Here is a 17,705-nt window from a genome sequence, read left to right as displayed (position 1 = left end):
GTGTCCATTTGAGGGTTACAAATAAGTATAACAGCTTCTGCTGTGTCGGAATGGGGGCCTCGCACTGCATTTGGGAGTCACTCTAAAGCAAGACGTTTCTGAGGGCTGGGAAGAGAGGAACTATAAAAAAAGATATCCTCGTTTCAGGAGGAAATAGCGACTAATGCGTGTCCTCTCCCGAAGGCTGCAGAACCAGAAGGTGAGCAGGGGGCACCCACAGGAGGCAGCAGTGTCTGCCTCCCAGAAACGGGGCCGCAGGGCGTCCACCTGCGAGCCACGCGCAGCGTGGGAGGAGAGGAGCAGCAGAACCGCCCCCTTCGGCGCCTACCTGCAGGTGGCCGTACTCCTCGCAGGACAGCAGCTCGTCGCCAGTGCGCACATGGAAGATGGAGTGCAGGCACGTGGTGGGGCGCGGGTCCTGCTTGAACTGCTGCACCTGGGGGCGAAGGGCGGGGTCACAGGGTGCTCCCTGCCCTTCAAGCCAGGACCCGAGATGACCAAGTTAAACCTCTGAATGTGGGGGGGGAGGGCACGGCCGACCCGTGGGGAGGGTGGAACAGCGCACAAGTGCTCCCTTTTCCACAGAGACAAACCCAACACAACTGGTAACTAGCAACTGAGCAGAGCTAACTCGACTGCTCAGTATTTCACTGATATTTCACGGCAACTCAGGTGTCACAGGGAGCAAGCCCATGTGGTCACAACGGATGTCCTGCCTCTTATTTCAGAGCGAAAGAGGGCTTCACTCTGCGGGGCAGGAGCTGCAGGTCTGCACCCCACCACGCGGCAGTTTGGGAGCGCCGCCCTATGGCACTCTGCGAACGAGGGCATCGGGCCGCACTCCAGTCCGGGCCGCACTCCGACCTGCCCAGATGGTTTCTTCCTCACTGGGCGGATCACAAAGTGTAGCCTAAGCCCGGTCAACATGCCTTCCCCAACTTTTCCACCAAGACTCTTGTTCCTGTGGCAACAAGTCTACGAGAACACGGTCTACACCTTCACTCATTTCTTGAACGTAAAACTTAACATTTTAGAACACAAACTGCGTACTACACGATCTAACAGACAGCCCCCTGGATGACAAAGCCCATCCACCTGTCCAGTTCAGCGAGGCAGACGTCCGCTGGCCCCGACTGTGTGCCGAGTGCCAGGCTGGTCCCCGGGGGCAGGAGACGTCAGGAGCAGAGGGTGAGCAGAGTGACGTGTGACGATTCTGTGTGACGTCTCCGAAAGGGCGGAGATACAAACGGCCCCGGCGCTGCTGTGGCTGCGAGAGCCGCACAGAGCGATGGACTCCGCTCCGCGCCACAGAGCCCCCCTCAGATTCCTGCCACAGAAGCCCCTTCTTCTGCAAAGTGCCCTCTGCCCTCGGGACTCTCATCAGGGGCCTTGCCCCTCCGTGTTTCTGCTCACTCTGTTTTCTTTGGTGCCTGTCCCCACCACACTTTTATGAGCTTCTAGAAGCTACGAGACCCAGCAGGGCAGCTACTAGCTGCAGGGGACTAATTAAATCACAATTAAATCTGAAGGTTCGGTCCCGCAGTCACGCTGTTCACACTCCGAGTGCCCAACAGCCACGTGTGACGAGTGGCCCCTGCACCATCCAACACAGGAGCGCAGAGCACGTCTCTGACAGCGCGCCCTCCGGGGACAGCCGTCGGCTTGTGCGGCAAACGCACAAAGCTCTGGGCTCTCGGCGCTTCCTCGCAGGGAGTTGGGTTCAGGGACGCCAGCCGTTCGCACACGGCTCACTGCGCACACAAAGCGGTGACTTCGACCACTATCACTCCATGCATGTGACACACTAGTTTAACCGGAGCACGTGGGGGGGGGACCTCATCCCGTGCATCGACACACCTTCACCCTAACGGTCCGCACAGCCGACTCTCGGCAGGGATGCACCAGCTCGGCACAGGGCTGCAGGACCAGCTGGTGTGTCAACCACTTCTGCCGAGTTACAACTTCTTGTTCCCATGTTTTGGTGGCAGGATAGAGATGATTTCTCTTTTAAGTGTTAACTTTGGATATAGGTCTTAAGAAGCAAATGGGCCATCCCATTTTCTACCCTTTCCAAGCATAAATTAAAATCATGTAATAGTCTCATGATAAAAACATAAAAAATGCCACATAATTAAAACTGTCAGTAGAATCGCCAGTGTGCATCTCCACTAAAGAACCACCGCCAGGGGCAGGTGGCCTGGGGACTCATGACACACTCGTCACATATGTGGACACGTGGCTTCAGGACCTGGGGACACACAGAAGTTGGCACGCAGGGACACAGCTCATTTTAGTGCGTGGCGCTCCACGGTTCACACAGTCTCGCCAACTTCCACCACAGCCCCGTCCGGTCTGCTGGCTTCTGAGTCCATGATTCCTGCCCTCCCAACTCGGAGATGAAGCCTTAACACTTCGAACCAGCATCTTCGTTGGCCGGCGCGCTCCTGAGTCCAGAGGGCACTGTGGTAAGGATGTTCTCGAGCGGGCAGAACTGGGGATGTGGTGGGCCCCCCCCCCCCGCCGAGACTGAGTCTCCATCAAGCGAACGCCAGAAGCAAAACACAACGAACTGCAGGCTGGATAACGGCCCGGCCCGCACTCTGGGGCTTCTTCAGTCTTGGTCTTTTAAAGCCTGAAATGCTGGGAGCGCAGAGGCTCGCGGGGCCTCCCGGACCGCCCCGGGCGTGGCGCCCCCCCTGAAAGCTGCCCCAGGGACGGGGATGGAGCCCCGGCCCGCGCTCTCACCTTGTCCGCCTGCCGCATGTAGCAGTAGAGGACGCCGCGCATGCACTTGATGGCCGAGTGCTCCAGCTCGTGGGTCCGCCCCTGGTCGTCGTCGATGCGCCTGCAGCAGCGAGACAACTTGTCAGAGAACCGGAGACGGGCAGGAAAGGAAGGAGCAGCGCTTCCGATAATTAAGGGTTTAACTCTCTGGCTCATCCTGGGTTCTGGCAACATCTGCTAACTCTGGACAGTGAAACTCCATTTTCCCAGCAGATGCAGAGTTACTGCGAAAAAGAAGAAGAATCCCATGATGAAACTTGTGGAGATTTCTCCTTCTTTTGAGGACGTAAGCCAACCGCTTCAAAAATAGCACACAGTGTTTTCCGCACTGACTTGGCTGAAATTTTCAAGGAGATTTCTATATTGGAAAAGTCTACCAAAAGATTTTTTTAAACTCACTGTCACAGGGTAGAGGCGGTCTTTAATAGGAAGCCCTCTAGGTTGTGCAACGGCACTTGGAGTGAAGGAAACACAGCTTACAGTGGGCGCAGCCTTCTGTGCTCTGCCACACAGTCGGATAACTGTCTAACGGTGAACAGTGGGCACTTCAGCCCGGCACACCTTCAACTAAACACACCAGCGTGACACGAGACGGATGTGGGCAGGACGTTGTATATTCTCAGGTCTCTGTTTAAAATCCACTGACCATAGATTACATCACTTGTCTTTGGAAAGAAAGAACAGCTAACACTTAACTGTTGGATGTGGCCAAGGGCTCCTCTGTCCTCAACACAGATGAGAGTCCCCAGGACTGAAAAATAAAAGGGGCTTGCTCCTCATCTCACTAAATCTGAACTAAGACATCTGGTGACCATCCCCACTTGACAAAGTGTGTCCCGTCTCCTCAACCAGTAGACCGGAGTGACCCCATCGGGAAGAACCGGGACCATGGCGTGGTGAGGGTCAGTGAGAAGGCAGGCCGCCCACTGTGGGAACGTCACCCTTCCTTTCCTAGGCAGGCAAGGCAGCGAGACAAGTGTGACTCTGCCCTGCGCTCCACTCCCCCACCCCCGTGTCAGACACGAGCAGTCCAATGCAGGCAAACGGAGCAGGGACAGCCGCGGGCCGCGCGTGGGGGCGACAGCACAGCGGGGGACGAATGGGGTCCACACAATGTGCTGTGTACACGTCCCACCGCATCCAACACACAGTCCTGATTCAGAATGAAATAAAACCAAGTGTTTCTGAAAGTGTCTTTGAAATAATTCCCTGCCTCTAATTTCAACAAGCATTAAACCAAGATGAAAATATTCCAGCAGAGTTCTGCTGCGATGAAGAATCTGTTTTAATGAAGCTGTCCTGTTGCTCCCGCAAATGGAAGAGCAGCCGCAACGCTCTCTTCCACATGAGGAAACAAAGGAGCAGTTGCATTTGGGTGAGAGCATCTGGGCGTCAGACGTATTTACAAATCTAGTTAGCCAAATAATTCCCCCACTTTCCACCAGGAACTGGCAAGCCAACTTTTTTTAGCAAGCTATATGTATGCAAATTCAAGTTCTAATATGAGCTGAAGAACAGTTTTAATTTTAAAAATTAAATGAAACCACTTTAAATTTAATTCTAGTCAATCTATTGATCACAGGTTTTATGCAAGTACCGATCGGATATTTTTATAACATGAAGTCTTAATTTCATATCTAAACCAGAATTCCCTACTTACAATTATATCGCTAGTGAACAAAGTAAACACCCGAACCCTATCACTGGTGCATTACTCCAGGCAAACTTCAAGGAAAACAGCGTCAGAAACAGCTGGTGACGTCACTCTTCACCAGCTCTAACTAGGGCCACCTGTTCAGCCCCTCGACCAGCGACAGATGTGACGCCGGAGGGAACAGACTGGCATCTTGCAGGAGGGCACCCTCCTCTCCTTGGCCACTGCCGCAGGGCACCTCCTCCTTGGTCACATTGATTCCTAGCTATTTTGTACTTTCTGATGCCACTGTAAATGGGATCGTTTTCCCAATTTCTTCTTCTGATCATTGGTCACTGGCGTATGAAATGCAGCCGATTCCCGGGTGTCGATCCTGCTCCCTTCAACTGTACTCGTATTCAACTGCAGTCACGTAGTCATTCCAACGTTTCTTTCTACAGCATCATGTCATCTGCAAACAATAAGTTTCCCTCTTCCTCTCCGATCCGACCTCTCTCACTCCTTCCCCTCGTCTGAGCGCTGCGGCGAGGATTCCAGGGCTGTGTGGGGCGGAGGGCTGACAGCGGCCTCCTCGTCCTGGTCCTGATCCCAGAAGAGAGGCTTCCGGCGTCTCACCACTGAGGACGATGTTGACCGTGCACTGGTCATCTGGGCCTTTGCTACGCTGAGATGTGTCCCTTCCCTTCCCACTTTGGTGAGAGTTTTTATTATAGAAAGGATGTTGAATTTTGTCAAATGCCTTTTCTGAATCTATTGAGATCTTATGTTCCTTATCCTTTGTTTTGTTAATGTGATGTAGGTATTGTTTTGTTAATGTGATGCACGTATCAAATGTATAAATTCTCACGGGAAAACTCTATTTTCTTGTATTTTTTAAGCAATGTTCCCAGATTTCCTTTAGAAACATTTCAAATCTATAGAAAAGCTAAAAGGAACTACAATGAATACACCTCTTCCTCTTCGCTCGGGCTTGCTGGTTGTAAAGATCAGCTTGCGTTCTCTTCCTGTTGATTTCTTTTCTGTACTATTTGAAGGAAAACTACAAACACCCTCACCCCTACACACTAAAGAGGTGCCTCCTAAAAACAAGAACATCCTCCTACACAACCACGGCACCGCCGTCACGCACGGCACTGAATGCCGACACTACCTGACGCGTGTTCTGCGCCGACTCCACCCGGGTGTCCCCGACACACACTTCACGGTGCTCTTTTCAGCGCACGACCTTGGTCACAACTCGGTGAAGTGCCCTGCGCTGCGTGCGGTCGTCACGCTCCTCTTAGTCTTAACCTGGCCGCTTTGCCACCTACACTCTCATCGCCTACGGGAGCTGCGTTTCCAGGCGTCCGGGCCGATCTGCAGAAGCCACCCCCTGGCTTCGCCGTTTTGTTCACAGCAGGTCCGTTTGCCCGTTTTGGGAGGGACTCAACATGAGCGATGCCCGCTCACCACCGTGTCACGGCAGAAGGCGCCGGATGCCGGTCCGCCCCGCGACCGGCCTGACCCGGGGTGAGGTGCCCACGGTGCCCAGCACCCCCAGGCCGAGTGGCAGCCTGACTGTCACACCGCACTCGCACGGACTGTGGGAAGAAATGCTTGCGCTGACACTTGGAACAAGCGTGCTCCGTGCCATCTTGGTATTTGCTTTCCCTTCACAGACGCAACAGGTCGGGGACTTGAGACCAAGGAGTCGTGTCTGTGTGAAAGATGCAACTCTCACATCAGAGGCACCAGCGCAGGTCACCCTTGGAAAATGGACCTTCGGGAACCGAAGGGTGAGTGACGGCTGAAATGTGTCACCTCTGGCAACGTGCCAGAGGTGGGTGCTTTCGATGTGTAATAAAACAAGTAAGGAGAAGTTCTTCGTTGTATGAAGATATTTTCTCCTTTATAAAATGGTTTCGCTTTCAACCAGATGAAACCAGTACCCCGCCCCCCCCGCCCCGGTGAAGCGCAGAGAGAAAGACCCTGTGCTGGGGCGGTGGACCGGAGGCAGGCCCGGCCCCGCTGCACCGCAACGGCCGAGCGGTTCTGAACAAATCTTCCGCCATCCGCACGGTCCAGCCACCACCAAGTCCCTCTGTGACGGGACGTCAGCTGACCTAACGAGAACGGCCCTTCCCCCAGCCAAGACTAGGGCCCACGTGCACGAGAAATTTGGGTCACCTGTTAAACCTAGTCTCGTGTGACCCGCAGGGAAGCCAGAGGCCTGGACAGAGACGTGAGCAGTCACACGTCACGCAGCGAGTCGGCGGCAGAGCCGGAGGACATCGGGGCAGCCCCCTCCCGGGCAGACCCGAGCAGGCGAGTGCGCACCCAGCTCACCTGTACGCAAGAGCCAGTGCCCAGGCCGCCGCGGCGCAGTACAGGCTGTCGTGCACCTTGGCCTTATGGTCGTCGCCGCATGTTTTCGTGGGGAAGAGGCCCGTGGTTGGGCTCTGATAGCGCAGCAGCGTGGACTTGACTGCAGTGGAAGGCGAGAGAGCGCGGACTGTACCCACCCAACGTCCCGGGCTCCTGCCACCTTGGCCTCAACCCACCTCTGATGGCTCTGAGATCCTCAGCTTAGGGGCACAAACAGCCTCGCGCTCAGCCACCCCAGCCAACCTCCTTAGCTGTGACGCCCCACGTGGATGTGCGTGACACACACCAGGCGGAGCGGGGAGCCCCCAGGACAGGGGCCCTCCGGCCCGCTCACCGATCCCGTAGTAGCGATCCAGCTTGTCCCACAGGGTCTCATGGTCGGATCTCGGAAGATGAGTGATTTTAAGAGGTTCATAGACTGAGCCTAAAAGAAAAAGGGAAATTCATCAGATTCAGGCATTTTCACCCAGGTACACCAAGAACACTGCTAGGCAGACGAAGATATGCTACTTAGCAATCTAATGTTCGTCTTTACAGGTGAACTATCGTATTTCACTACTGTTCACATTTTTGGTGGGGAAGGAGAGAGGAGAGAGCACCCCCAAAACAGGCCCCAGAGGGTTTGGCTGTGATGACGACCCCCCTCACCCAGTCAAGCCAGCTCACTCACGCGGCACACCGGCCCCACAACTGAAGCATCGCCTGCACCCGGGTGTGAGGCACCAGCTCAGTGATTTCTGTTTTGCACAAGAAGCGTGTCTTCTCGTGCCCTGAGATCCCAACTTTACCCGGACTGCAACCGTACTCCCTCGGGAAGCTTTCTGTCCGACGCTGGCACCCCGAAAACCTCAGGGGAGGAAGACAACGCTGCTGCGTGGCGGAGCCACCATTCCGCGAACACTCGGGAAGTGTCCCCACTGAAGGTCTGGGGCCCGCACAGCCTCCCCAGTCGGTGGCGCTCCGGCCTTGTCGCCCAGACCAGGAGCAGGCGCCGTTCCTCCCTCTCCGCTGCGTAAGCCACTCCCACTCGTCCACGGAGCGCAGTGCCCAGAGCCGTAGGACACACAGCAACGGTGGGGATCGGCCGCCAAACGGACGCAGAACCCGCTCACTCGACCGCTGCGCTCCCTCAGGTGCTGAGCGGAAGGGAACCGCCCGGACCCTCGCCGTCAGACTAAGGACTGGCGCCCGTCCGTGCTGAAGGCACTCGGAAATCCCTGACTCAAGGTCGCAGTGAGTCCCCCCGCCGGGTTCAAGGCAGAGTCTGCCCACACGGCACAAGGACACACCTGCGACCTGCCTGGTGGGGGTCCTGTTGGCACACGCTAACAATCTGTTACTCTAAAAATCACAGAATTCACATTCATAGAACTGCTGTGTCCAGCACACTCACTGGAAGCCAAGGTGCTGGGGGCCCCTTCATGTTCAGGCAGATGGTCAACGTGTCTGCCCACAGAGGCGACAGTCCCGCTATCTCCTGCTGGCGAGGGGTGACTTGGGCACAGAGACTCGGGGGACAGCGCGAACTGCCCCTCGGGGGGAGGTGCTCTGAGTCTCCAAGGCGGCACCAGAGTGGCCGCTTGGAGGAGTGCGGAGCCCGTCACTGTCTGGTTTATAAGCACGGGGTCACAGCCTGCAGCCACCCTGCCTCTTGACCCAGTCACTTAACAACACTCGTGGGAGCCCCCAGAGGCAACCGGCCCCTAAACACTGCAGGATGCGGACACGGCGCGGCTTGCCCAGCTGCACCGGGGTTTGCCATCAGCACAAACTGCAGAACGTCCTGTGCGTGGAGATGCTGGCACCAGCCGGTGCCGGCTGGGGTCGGGGGTGGGGGTGGGGGCGGCTGGTCACTTTTCCTGGCTCCGGGGCTGGCTATGGAACTCAGCCAGAGCTGAAAACCCAGTGATGTAAATGCACAACTAAACAGTGTCCAACCACGAAGGTGACAGTCGGAACACAACACCTTCTGGTCCACACACTTCACTGCTGCGCATGCCCCCAAGTTCGTTTACATGTGTGTGTTCATACACCCACACGTGCATGTCAGTCCACAGCTATGCACCGGCAGCACCGGCTCACAGCCTATCTCGTCCCCCCCCCCCCGCCCCAGTGCCGCTGCCGCAGCACTCAGTGTTCAAGGCTGCAACAAGCACCATGAGGTCAGCGAAGTCTCAGGAGCATGCTGTCTGTCTGTCCGACCCGTCACGGAGGTAGCTGCCTGCCTGCGCCGCCCTCAGTGCCCCGAGCCGCACTGACTGGATGATAAATGCACTTCTACAACATGATGGCAACTTGTACACTTTGAAAACACGGAAACAATTCGCGTTCCCCCAGACATGTCAGCCCCCACTGTCTGAAGCGCCCCCACCGGACAGGAGCATCCCACAGGCTCCGTCACTCTCCGCCCCCAGGGGGCCGGCGAGGGTGTGGCTCTCACACTGGCCCGAGGCTCCCTCTCTGCCAACAGCCCCGTCCCTGGCCGGGCCGGCGCCCTGCAGGTGCCCTCCTCGCCAGGCGCTCAGGGCAGCTGCGGGCACTTCGGTGGGTATGTAACATTTCCACGTCAAAGGCTGTCCGTCCCCTGAGCCTGCGTCAGCGTACCAATGTCACACTAGAAGAATGTTACTGATCGAACACCTCTAACTTTCCTCACCGGGTTCCAGTTTTCCTTCCTGTTCAAAAGTTTCTGACAACCCCAGGCGACCTATATGGCCACCTGAACTTCCTGCTCAGTGTTGTAGTACATAAAAAAAATAAATAAATTTTCCCATTTAGGTATTTGATGTACTAAGAATTTCTTTTCTGAACTGCTTTCAAAATAAGTAGTTAAGTCCGTGCTTTTTTAAAAATCAAATTGGCCCCTTTCTTTTTCTTTTAGTTTACAAAATATTGAATACAAAGATCCATTTACCCTAAATTATAAGCAGAGAACATCCCAAATTACGTGATTCAAATAGAGCGTTTCCTCTCACAATAACTGCAATTTGATTTTCAAAATCTCTACTGCAGCTCTAGCATCTACTAGTGCAGCGCTCAGCCCACACACGTTTTCTCAGCTACAGAGTTTTCTGGAAGGTTTCAAACCTGCCGTGGACGCAGGACATGCAGTGGGAGCCAACACCACAGTCAGCTGTCCATGTCCCTGAGTCAGGGCCCCCGCCCAAGTCACCGTTGCCTAGGGCGACACGCCCTGATTTGGACGGAAGTGACCCAGGCAGCACTCACTGCTGGGTATCATCACAAAGCTGAAGCCGAAAGTAAACAGTATACTTTCATCTTTCTTTCCATGGGTCTTGGGTGCCAGCAGAAAAATACACAAAATGGGCAAAACTAGACAGAATCCCACCCCAAGGAACGAACCAACGGGGATCTCCCATCTGCATTTTATAAACGATCCCCGACACTGGGGAGCAAGCGAGGGGAAGCTGGCCAGTCTTGAGGGTCGCAAACTCAGGGTCTCCTCCCGCCTCGGCTGAGCTGAGCAGCTACTTTCCCAGGCGCAGGACACGCTGAGAGCCGTAATTCGTCAGGTGGGGGTCAGGCGAAGGAGCCTGGCCGTCCAGTTTGGAAGACTGACGGGAGAGGCTGAGAAAGCAACGAGCGGGTGTGTAAGAGACGCAGTGGACAAGTAAAATCCCCGCGCGGAACTGCCCCACCAGAAGCTCCCCGAGAACGGAGCAGAATCCGAAGACCCTGTGCTGTGGAGGGCCCGCTGCCCCCACTTCCTGGTCTGTGGAATCCTCGTGTATCCACGGAGAGGAGGTGAGCCGGGCAGGAAGGGCGCAGGCCAGGCCGACACGGGAGAGCGAAGAGCCGAGTATGCGGACACACAAAACACAGGCAAACCACACCTGTGGTTTATCAGCAAACTCCTAGAACTTTAATTTCTGAGCTACTGGGACAGCAAGGGTCCCTGCAGTACAACAATCTGTGTGTTTCTCCTACATAGCATGTGACATCTACACGTGACAGACACAACACGTCTTCAAGCAACCCTGAAATTTGTTACATTGTTACCTTCGATGGCAACTCCTTCTTGTGCAATTCCCTTTCCCCCTCGGCTGGTTCAAACTAGGACACTGCTCAGAGGGCCGAGGGCGCCAGCACACTCTCAGCTTGTCCCCGACGCTGGAGCGGGGAAGTTCTCCACGAATGTTCACTGAGCCACACCGAGCGGCCCTCACAGTCCACTGGGTCCACGCGGGGAGGTCGCGTGCCGCCTTCCTCGCTCCTGCAGCCCTCGGTGAGTGCCTTCAGGACAGCCCTTCCCTGGCACGGCCGGGTCATTCCCATGTTTGAGTCACGTGTTTCACTGCACTGGAAGCTGATCGGCAGCAGCGGCCATGCCGAGTACACGGCAGACGGCAGTGAGTGTTTGGTGGCAAGGAAGAGAGAGGAGGAGAGAAGCTGACAAACCATGTCTCGGGCAGCTTTCGATGGTCGGTCACAACTGGGCCCACCGAGTCGGCGGTCAAGGCCCGCCCCATCAGATTTCTCGGTAAGTTGGGAACCTTGTCTCGCTCACCCTAGAACGGCTGCTGCCGACTCATGCAGGGAAAAGCTCCGAGTGCTCTCTGCGTGAGTCAGCACGCTGAGCACGACCAAGACCATGAATGTCTCCTCGAAAAACAAGGACACGCGATGGAAACCACGGTTGTCTTCACTGTCCGGCCCGTCCACGCACAGAGATGCACAAGGTTAGGGAACAGAAGTGCCCCTGGTTGAGGAACAAATAAGTTATGGCTTCTCCATTCAATAAACGCCTCGAATCAGTGAAGGAATGAGGTAGATTCATTTTTAATGTCATCAAAGACCAAAAAAATTCAGCATGAAAAAGTAACGTCATAGAACAGGCAGGCAGTCTGCTACTATGTATGTTGCAAACCCAGCAAAAGTCACCCCTACCAATGTATTTGCATAACAGATAAACTAAGCACTTCAGGACGTCTAGAAGGACACACACCGAGCTGTTAATTACCACTCAGGACTTTTCCTCTACGTATTTCTGATTGTGTAAATGTAACATAAGAAAGTATCCTTTTATTGCTCGCAACACTTTTCCAAATTAGAAAGGGGAACCCTGAAGGCCCCCCGCCGCCACCGCCAGGGCACTGAGCACGCACGGTCCCCTGGCAGCTCCCAGCGGAGCTGTGAGGTCAGCATCCAGCGCCGAGCCCCGAGGAGGGAGCCACTCGGCGGGAGTCTGCCCTGGACGCCAGGGCTCCGTGAGGACAAACCCTGCGTCCGCCCTTCCTGCCCCAGGGAACCCCACGCAGGGGTTCGGCTGAGCAGAGCTAAGAGCCCTCACCCCGTTTCCATTTTCTGCCTTACACACTGCCCTGCTCCAGAATGATGCCTGTGCACATTATGTCTGTGCACACACACACGTGCGCCTTTCCTTCCTCAACCCCGGCTCATCGCCCCAGTTCACCCAAACCTCAACTTTTTAAGTCTCTCTGTTTCTCCACGGCAAGCTGGGTACGGAGTGTACTTCAAATGTAAAATATGAAAGGGCAAACAGGAAACAACACAACTTCATAAAAATAAAGTAAAATCTGCCCATTAAATGTTTCCGAGTAAGGCGTGAAAAGCCGTCCCGCCGTTCCCACTTCATGTCCAGGGAAAACGCGTGGTGCCCTCCCGGTGCCCTTTCTGGAAGGAGCCCAGCCCGTAAAACCCACTTTAGGGCATAAATGTGGGTGATGTTTCGCACGCTGACCTCACGAATACCAATCGCCCAGTTGGCCATCCCCTCCCTTCCTCGGTGGCAGGCCAGTCCAGCGCAGACACAGCCTGGTTTCCAAGAGGTCAGGGCCGTGGTCGAACAACTCTAACCTTCCTGAGAAGTTTTGGGAACTCCTCTTCGGCACGTTACTAATTTTCTCAACAGCAGCTCTGTCCTGCTCTGTTACAACCCCAAGGCCAGCAGCATCTGGCGCTCAGTAAATATTGACTGAGCATGAAGAATGAGCACCCTGTGTTATCTAAGTTCTGCCAGGAGTTCCCCAGAATCAGCTGAGGATGATATGATTCGCCCGGTCAGACGAAGGTAAACAGGCCTCACTCATCGACAGCCTGGGCCGTGACCACAAAGTGAAGCGACGTGTCCCCTTCTCCTCCCTCGTTCTCTTCTGTCCGTCTGCTGGTGAGGAGGACGTGAGCGACAGCATAGAGGCTGTGCGTTAGACACTGCTGGGTCCCAAGAATAACGTCACCTTACAAGGGAGTCACTTTGTAAAGGACACTACGAATTCGAAGATACCAGGCTTCTCGAGAGAAGCCTGGAGTCATTATTTCAGACTTACACCACAAGTGAAAGCTTTAAATTCCAAATGTGAGTTGAATGGCAGAGTCTTAGTTCAATACTAATGGAATTACATGACAAGGAAGGACTTCACTGTCCACCATTCCCAATCTTTACAAGAAATATTTCACTTTATCATGTCATCTGTCATTAAACTTGTTAAAAATGTGACATTTGGCACTTTGCTATATATGTTATTCAACACAAGTCCCACAAAAAAAATACTTCCAAGCCGCTCAGCATTTTGAGAAGTGGAAACAAGCCATTTCCAATTCTCATTCACACTTTGGTGAAGCCAGGCAGGCACTTCTGGTCTTGGCCAAGTCCAACAATGCACCCAATGTGAATGTCATTACTACGAATTAAAAGTTGCCTGAAAACACTCTGTACGGGAGGCACGAACAAAGTCTTCACCGCGAAGCAACAACAAAAACATCACGGGAGGGGGTGGGCTGGGGTGGGAGTAACAGACAGAAAACTGTACTTGAACCACAATTAAAATAATCTCTTTAAAAAAATCACGGGAAACCATGAATTAGTAAAGTCAGATGACTGCAGGAATAAAACCATCCGTACACAGAAAAAACCTGAAAACCCTTCTGCACTGTCTACGGTACAGACTTTGCAGATGACGAATGTGAGCGAATGCTCCCCTCACCGCCCACGGGCCGGTGTCGTGTCCCACTCGGACCTGCTCACCCGGGGACCAGCCGCGAGGCTGTCCTCGGGCTCCGGTCGATGGGCGGCCTTCTGTGAAGACCCACCTGCGCCACGACCGCTCACAGACCGAACTTGACGGGACTCCCAGGCCCGCATGTCACAAGCCAGCCTTCCCTTCTCAGTGAATGAGAGCAAAGCCCAGACCCCATCACGTAAAAGCTCTGCCTGCTCTTCACGCCACCTCCCCCGCCCCAGCGGGTCCCGAGTTCCTGGGCGGAGAGACTGTCTTCCTCCCCAAGAGGCTCTGGGCAGAACCAGGGACCTGCAGGCACAGCTGCGTCACCTCACAGCCTCCGGGGCGCAGGCCCTCTCGGGCTGGGTGTGCTCACCCACAAAGTGGGGGCGCTCCATGACCCCACGGGGTTGTTGCGAGGCTTCCATGAATATTTTCAGTGCAGCCACTCGTCTGGGACCCTAAATGCAGACTGCCGGCCCTTCCCCATCCCTCACCTTTACTTTATCCTCACCCGAGGGCATTTTCTCACTGCTTTTTAGAGAGAGGGGAAGGGAGAGAGAAACACCGATGTGAGAGGGAGGCACCGACTGACTGCCTCTTAGACTCGCCTGGACCAGGGATCTCGGCGCCTGGACTGGGGACTGCACGCACCCAGACCAGGGACCAAGCCCGCAGCCCAGGTAAGTGCCCAGATCGGGAATCGAACCCGTAACTTTTGGTTACAGGACGACGCTCCAACCAACAGAGCCACCCGGCCAGGGCCTGTCCTTAGAGTTCTGAATCCCCGCCAGCACTGAGCACAGGACGGGCCACGAAATGCGAAACACAGGACTTGGTCACGGACCGGCTCTGTCGGGTTAGTCTCAGAGCCCTCTCGGTCCGACCAAGGGCGGGGCCCCACAGTTTGGGTCAGCAGTGCACATAGTCAGCAATTGCTAAGCAACATAAAAGTTTGTAGAGCAGAATTTGAGCTGTAAATACATACAAAGTTCTCCTTGAGCCACTAGGTGGGTCAGTGCCCACAAGCAGGGGCTGCCAGAGACCAAGACAGACAGTGTCCTGAGTGGCCAGAGGCACAGCCTTCCCTGGGGTGGAGGAGCCCGGGAAGCTCCGCAGAAATCCGTCCCCGCGCTGCCGCTAACGGGTCTGCAAGAAAACTTTGTGACCACCGTAAATTACTGCTGGAGCGCGCCTATTCAGAGCTGACCCCAACTGCGCTGACCGCCTATTCAGAGCTGACCCCAACTGTGCTGACAAGTCCCCGCCTATTCAGAGCTGACCCCAACTGTGCTGACGAGTCCCCGACAGCCTCCCAGCCCGATGAGGGCCACTGTCCAGCACTCCGGAGAATCGTTCTGTCTCTGGGGAGACAGGGCACACTCGAGGCCCCCGGGAGCAGAATCGAGTATTTCACTGAGAAGGATGGGATGAAATCAACATAACAGAAGGTTCGATCCCCAATCAGGGCACATGCAGGAAACCAGTGAATGTATCAGTAAGTGGAATGACACGTCGATGTTTCTCTGTCAACAAATTAAAAAAGAAAAACTTTTTAAAAAGAAGTGCAAGATGAGCTTCAGGCGGCCACACGCACATTGTAATAAACGCGTTAAAGCGCCACACACCCCCTCTCAGGTACGCACACTGAGTCCGCAGGCCGATGGCTGCACCCCCCCACCCCCCGTGCACCCACGCCTGCTCACGGGGCGCGCTCTGCTCCGACCGCCGAGTCTGGCCTGAAGAGTTCCACGTCTGCTCTAAGCACAGCTTAACTTAACCGCACGTTTTATGGACTATTAGTTTTTTATGTGATGCCAAACTGGAGGAGTGTACCTCTGGGTGAACACTAAGGCTGTTAAGGTTTTGCTGTACTTTAATTTGCATTGTAATTTTGTTATAAGGATTTTACTGCCACAAAACATTGAAGTGCAAATGGGAGTCGTGACAATGCATGTCGAAGGCACGCGGGGCTTACACTGTCACAAAGGCACCGGATGCCGCGGTGGCACGTCCCCGGATGGAGGGCAGCGGGAACGTGCCAGTTTCTCGCAGTGAAAGCCTGCTTGCTGTTTCCGTCCTTTTCCAACACAATCACACTCTATTACTGACGTGCCTAGCCTCCTTTTTTGGTTTATTCTATGGTTGTTGAACCTGGTCTCACAAGGACACGGAGGGAAGGAAGACCTCCGGGCGGTGCCTGCCGCCATCCTTCTGCTGTCAGCGAGGAGCTGCAGAAGACGGAAAAGAAGGCAAAGCCCCGCCTCTCCGTGCCCCGCCCCCACCGAGGGCCTCCCAGAGCAATCAGCACTTCTTCCCAGAGATATCGGCACTTCAATTTCTCCAAGAAATACTCGTAGAAAGTAAATTGGACTGGGGGAAAATCAGCTTAACTTCTAGTGCTGACCAATTATGCCTCTCACTTCCACTCAGTCGGCAGCGTCCGGAAAATGCAGGCAGCTGCCGTCTCCGGAAGCAGAGCTGCCCGCTGAGATGGAGCCTGCACAGCCCTCTGGAGGACGAGGTGCTGGGGCAGCCTCTGAACCCCCGCCTGGGGGCCAGAGGGAGGGCCTCCAAATGACGCCCCCTCGTCTCCAGTAACGCCTGCTGGAGAGCGGAGCTCCGGTCACCCACGTCACAGCAGACTCCCGTCGGGAGCCCGGCCCCGACATCAAAGCACCAGCTCCTCGGCTCAGGGTCTGGGCTCAGGGTCTGGTGCGGCAGACCCGCCAGGAGGCAAAGCCTAGAGCAGACCGGCAGGCAGGGCCCGAGGGCCACCCTAGAATGAGCCAGGGTCACACACGGGATCTGGGGGCCACGCTCCGTAAATCGGAGGTGCCGGTACCGACACGGCCACTCAAAGACTCAGCTGGAGGCTGGGAATGTGAGGAGGCTCACACCGGAGCCTGCAACCTGGACTCCAAAACATGGACGCAGGGAGACGAGGATGCTACAAGGGACCCGCACGGGGAGACAGGCGGACTTCTCCTCCCTCAAGTGCAGCGTGCGCAACAGCAGGGCCCGCCTGGGAGCCTGCCCAGACCTGCCGGGCTACTTTAAGGAGACCCAGGTATCTAGGGAGGTTGTCACTCCTAGACATAAAAAGAGTCCCCTTCAGAAAACCCAGCTCTACTTCGAGAAGGTGAGACCCTGAGCCAACCAAAAGAGCTTAACATCAAGACTAAGTCTTGTTCACTGAGACCCTGAGTCACTGTAACAACCAATCCAAAGCTGTCACGTCACCAATTCTGTCCAATCCCAGCCGGTTCCCCAGCTCATGGGATCTGCCTGGGAACAACTCAACCCAGGCCTAAGGCCCTATCACCACTCCAACCGACCACCTGGCGGGCAGGTGACACCCTATCACCTCTCCACCGGACCAGCTGGAGGCAGGTGACGCCCTATCACCACTCCACCGGACCACCTGGGGGCAGGTGACACCCTATCACCTCTCCACCGGACCAGCTGGAGGCAGGTGACGCCCTATCACCACTCCACCCGACCACCTGGGGGCAGGGCCGAGAGCCACAGCATTTCCTGGCCAAAAGGAATGTGATGAATGAGCGTCTGGTCCGAGCCCCTTATTGTGTGTAAGAAACCACGTCTCCTGACGCCCTGTTCAGGGGTCTGATTTTTTAAAAATTCACATTCATTATTTTGGCCTCTATTAATCCTAATATAATTTACCAGTGAACCTGGAATACCACTCCTAATGGGAGTTGCCAATATGCAACGAGCCAGACTGGATGGCAGCATGGGAATGCAGATGCAAACATTAAATACCCTGGCTCAAGGGACACCTCGGGTAAAGGACAGAGCAGCCTCGTCATTCGGCACAGCGTGAAGCAGCGAACACGATTTGCGCCTTCATCACGTGCACAGCGCTGTGCCGGGGGCGCTCTGCGCACGACCCCGCTTACTCC

The 17,705-nt window shown here is 55.2% G+C and overlaps 1 protein-coding gene across 3 annotated transcripts in view; it reads right to left on the bottom strand.

Moving 5' to 3' along the window:
• The window catches only part of PHKB (phosphorylase kinase regulatory subunit beta), an 80,036-nt gene that overhangs the window by 50,416 nt on the left and 11,915 nt on the right, over positions 1–17,705 (bottom strand). For all 3 annotated transcript variants that reach the window (XM_037144859.2, XM_037144851.2, XM_053672224.1), the window contains 4 exons: positions 7,137–7,226; positions 6,764–6,902; positions 2,746–2,845; positions 329–436 (listed from right to left, as the gene is read on the bottom strand). In XM_037144859.2, the coding sequence (XP_037000754.2) occupies positions 329–436; positions 2,746–2,845; positions 6,764–6,902; positions 7,137–7,226 (437 nt within the window). The remainder of the gene's footprint in view (positions 1–328; positions 437–2,745; positions 2,846–6,763; positions 6,903–7,136; positions 7,227–17,705) is intronic.

Source organism: Artibeus jamaicensis, unplaced genomic scaffold (genome assembly GCF_021234435.1).
Source record: "Artibeus jamaicensis isolate MK-2021 breed Jamaican fruit bat unplaced genomic scaffold, CSHL_Jam_final contig_755, whole genome shotgun sequence".
In the NCBI taxonomy this organism is placed as follows: Eukaryota; Metazoa; Chordata; class Mammalia; order Chiroptera; family Phyllostomidae; genus Artibeus; species Artibeus jamaicensis.
Note: the sequence above shows the minus strand (reverse complement) of the source record. Positions and strands in the feature narration are given on the sequence as shown.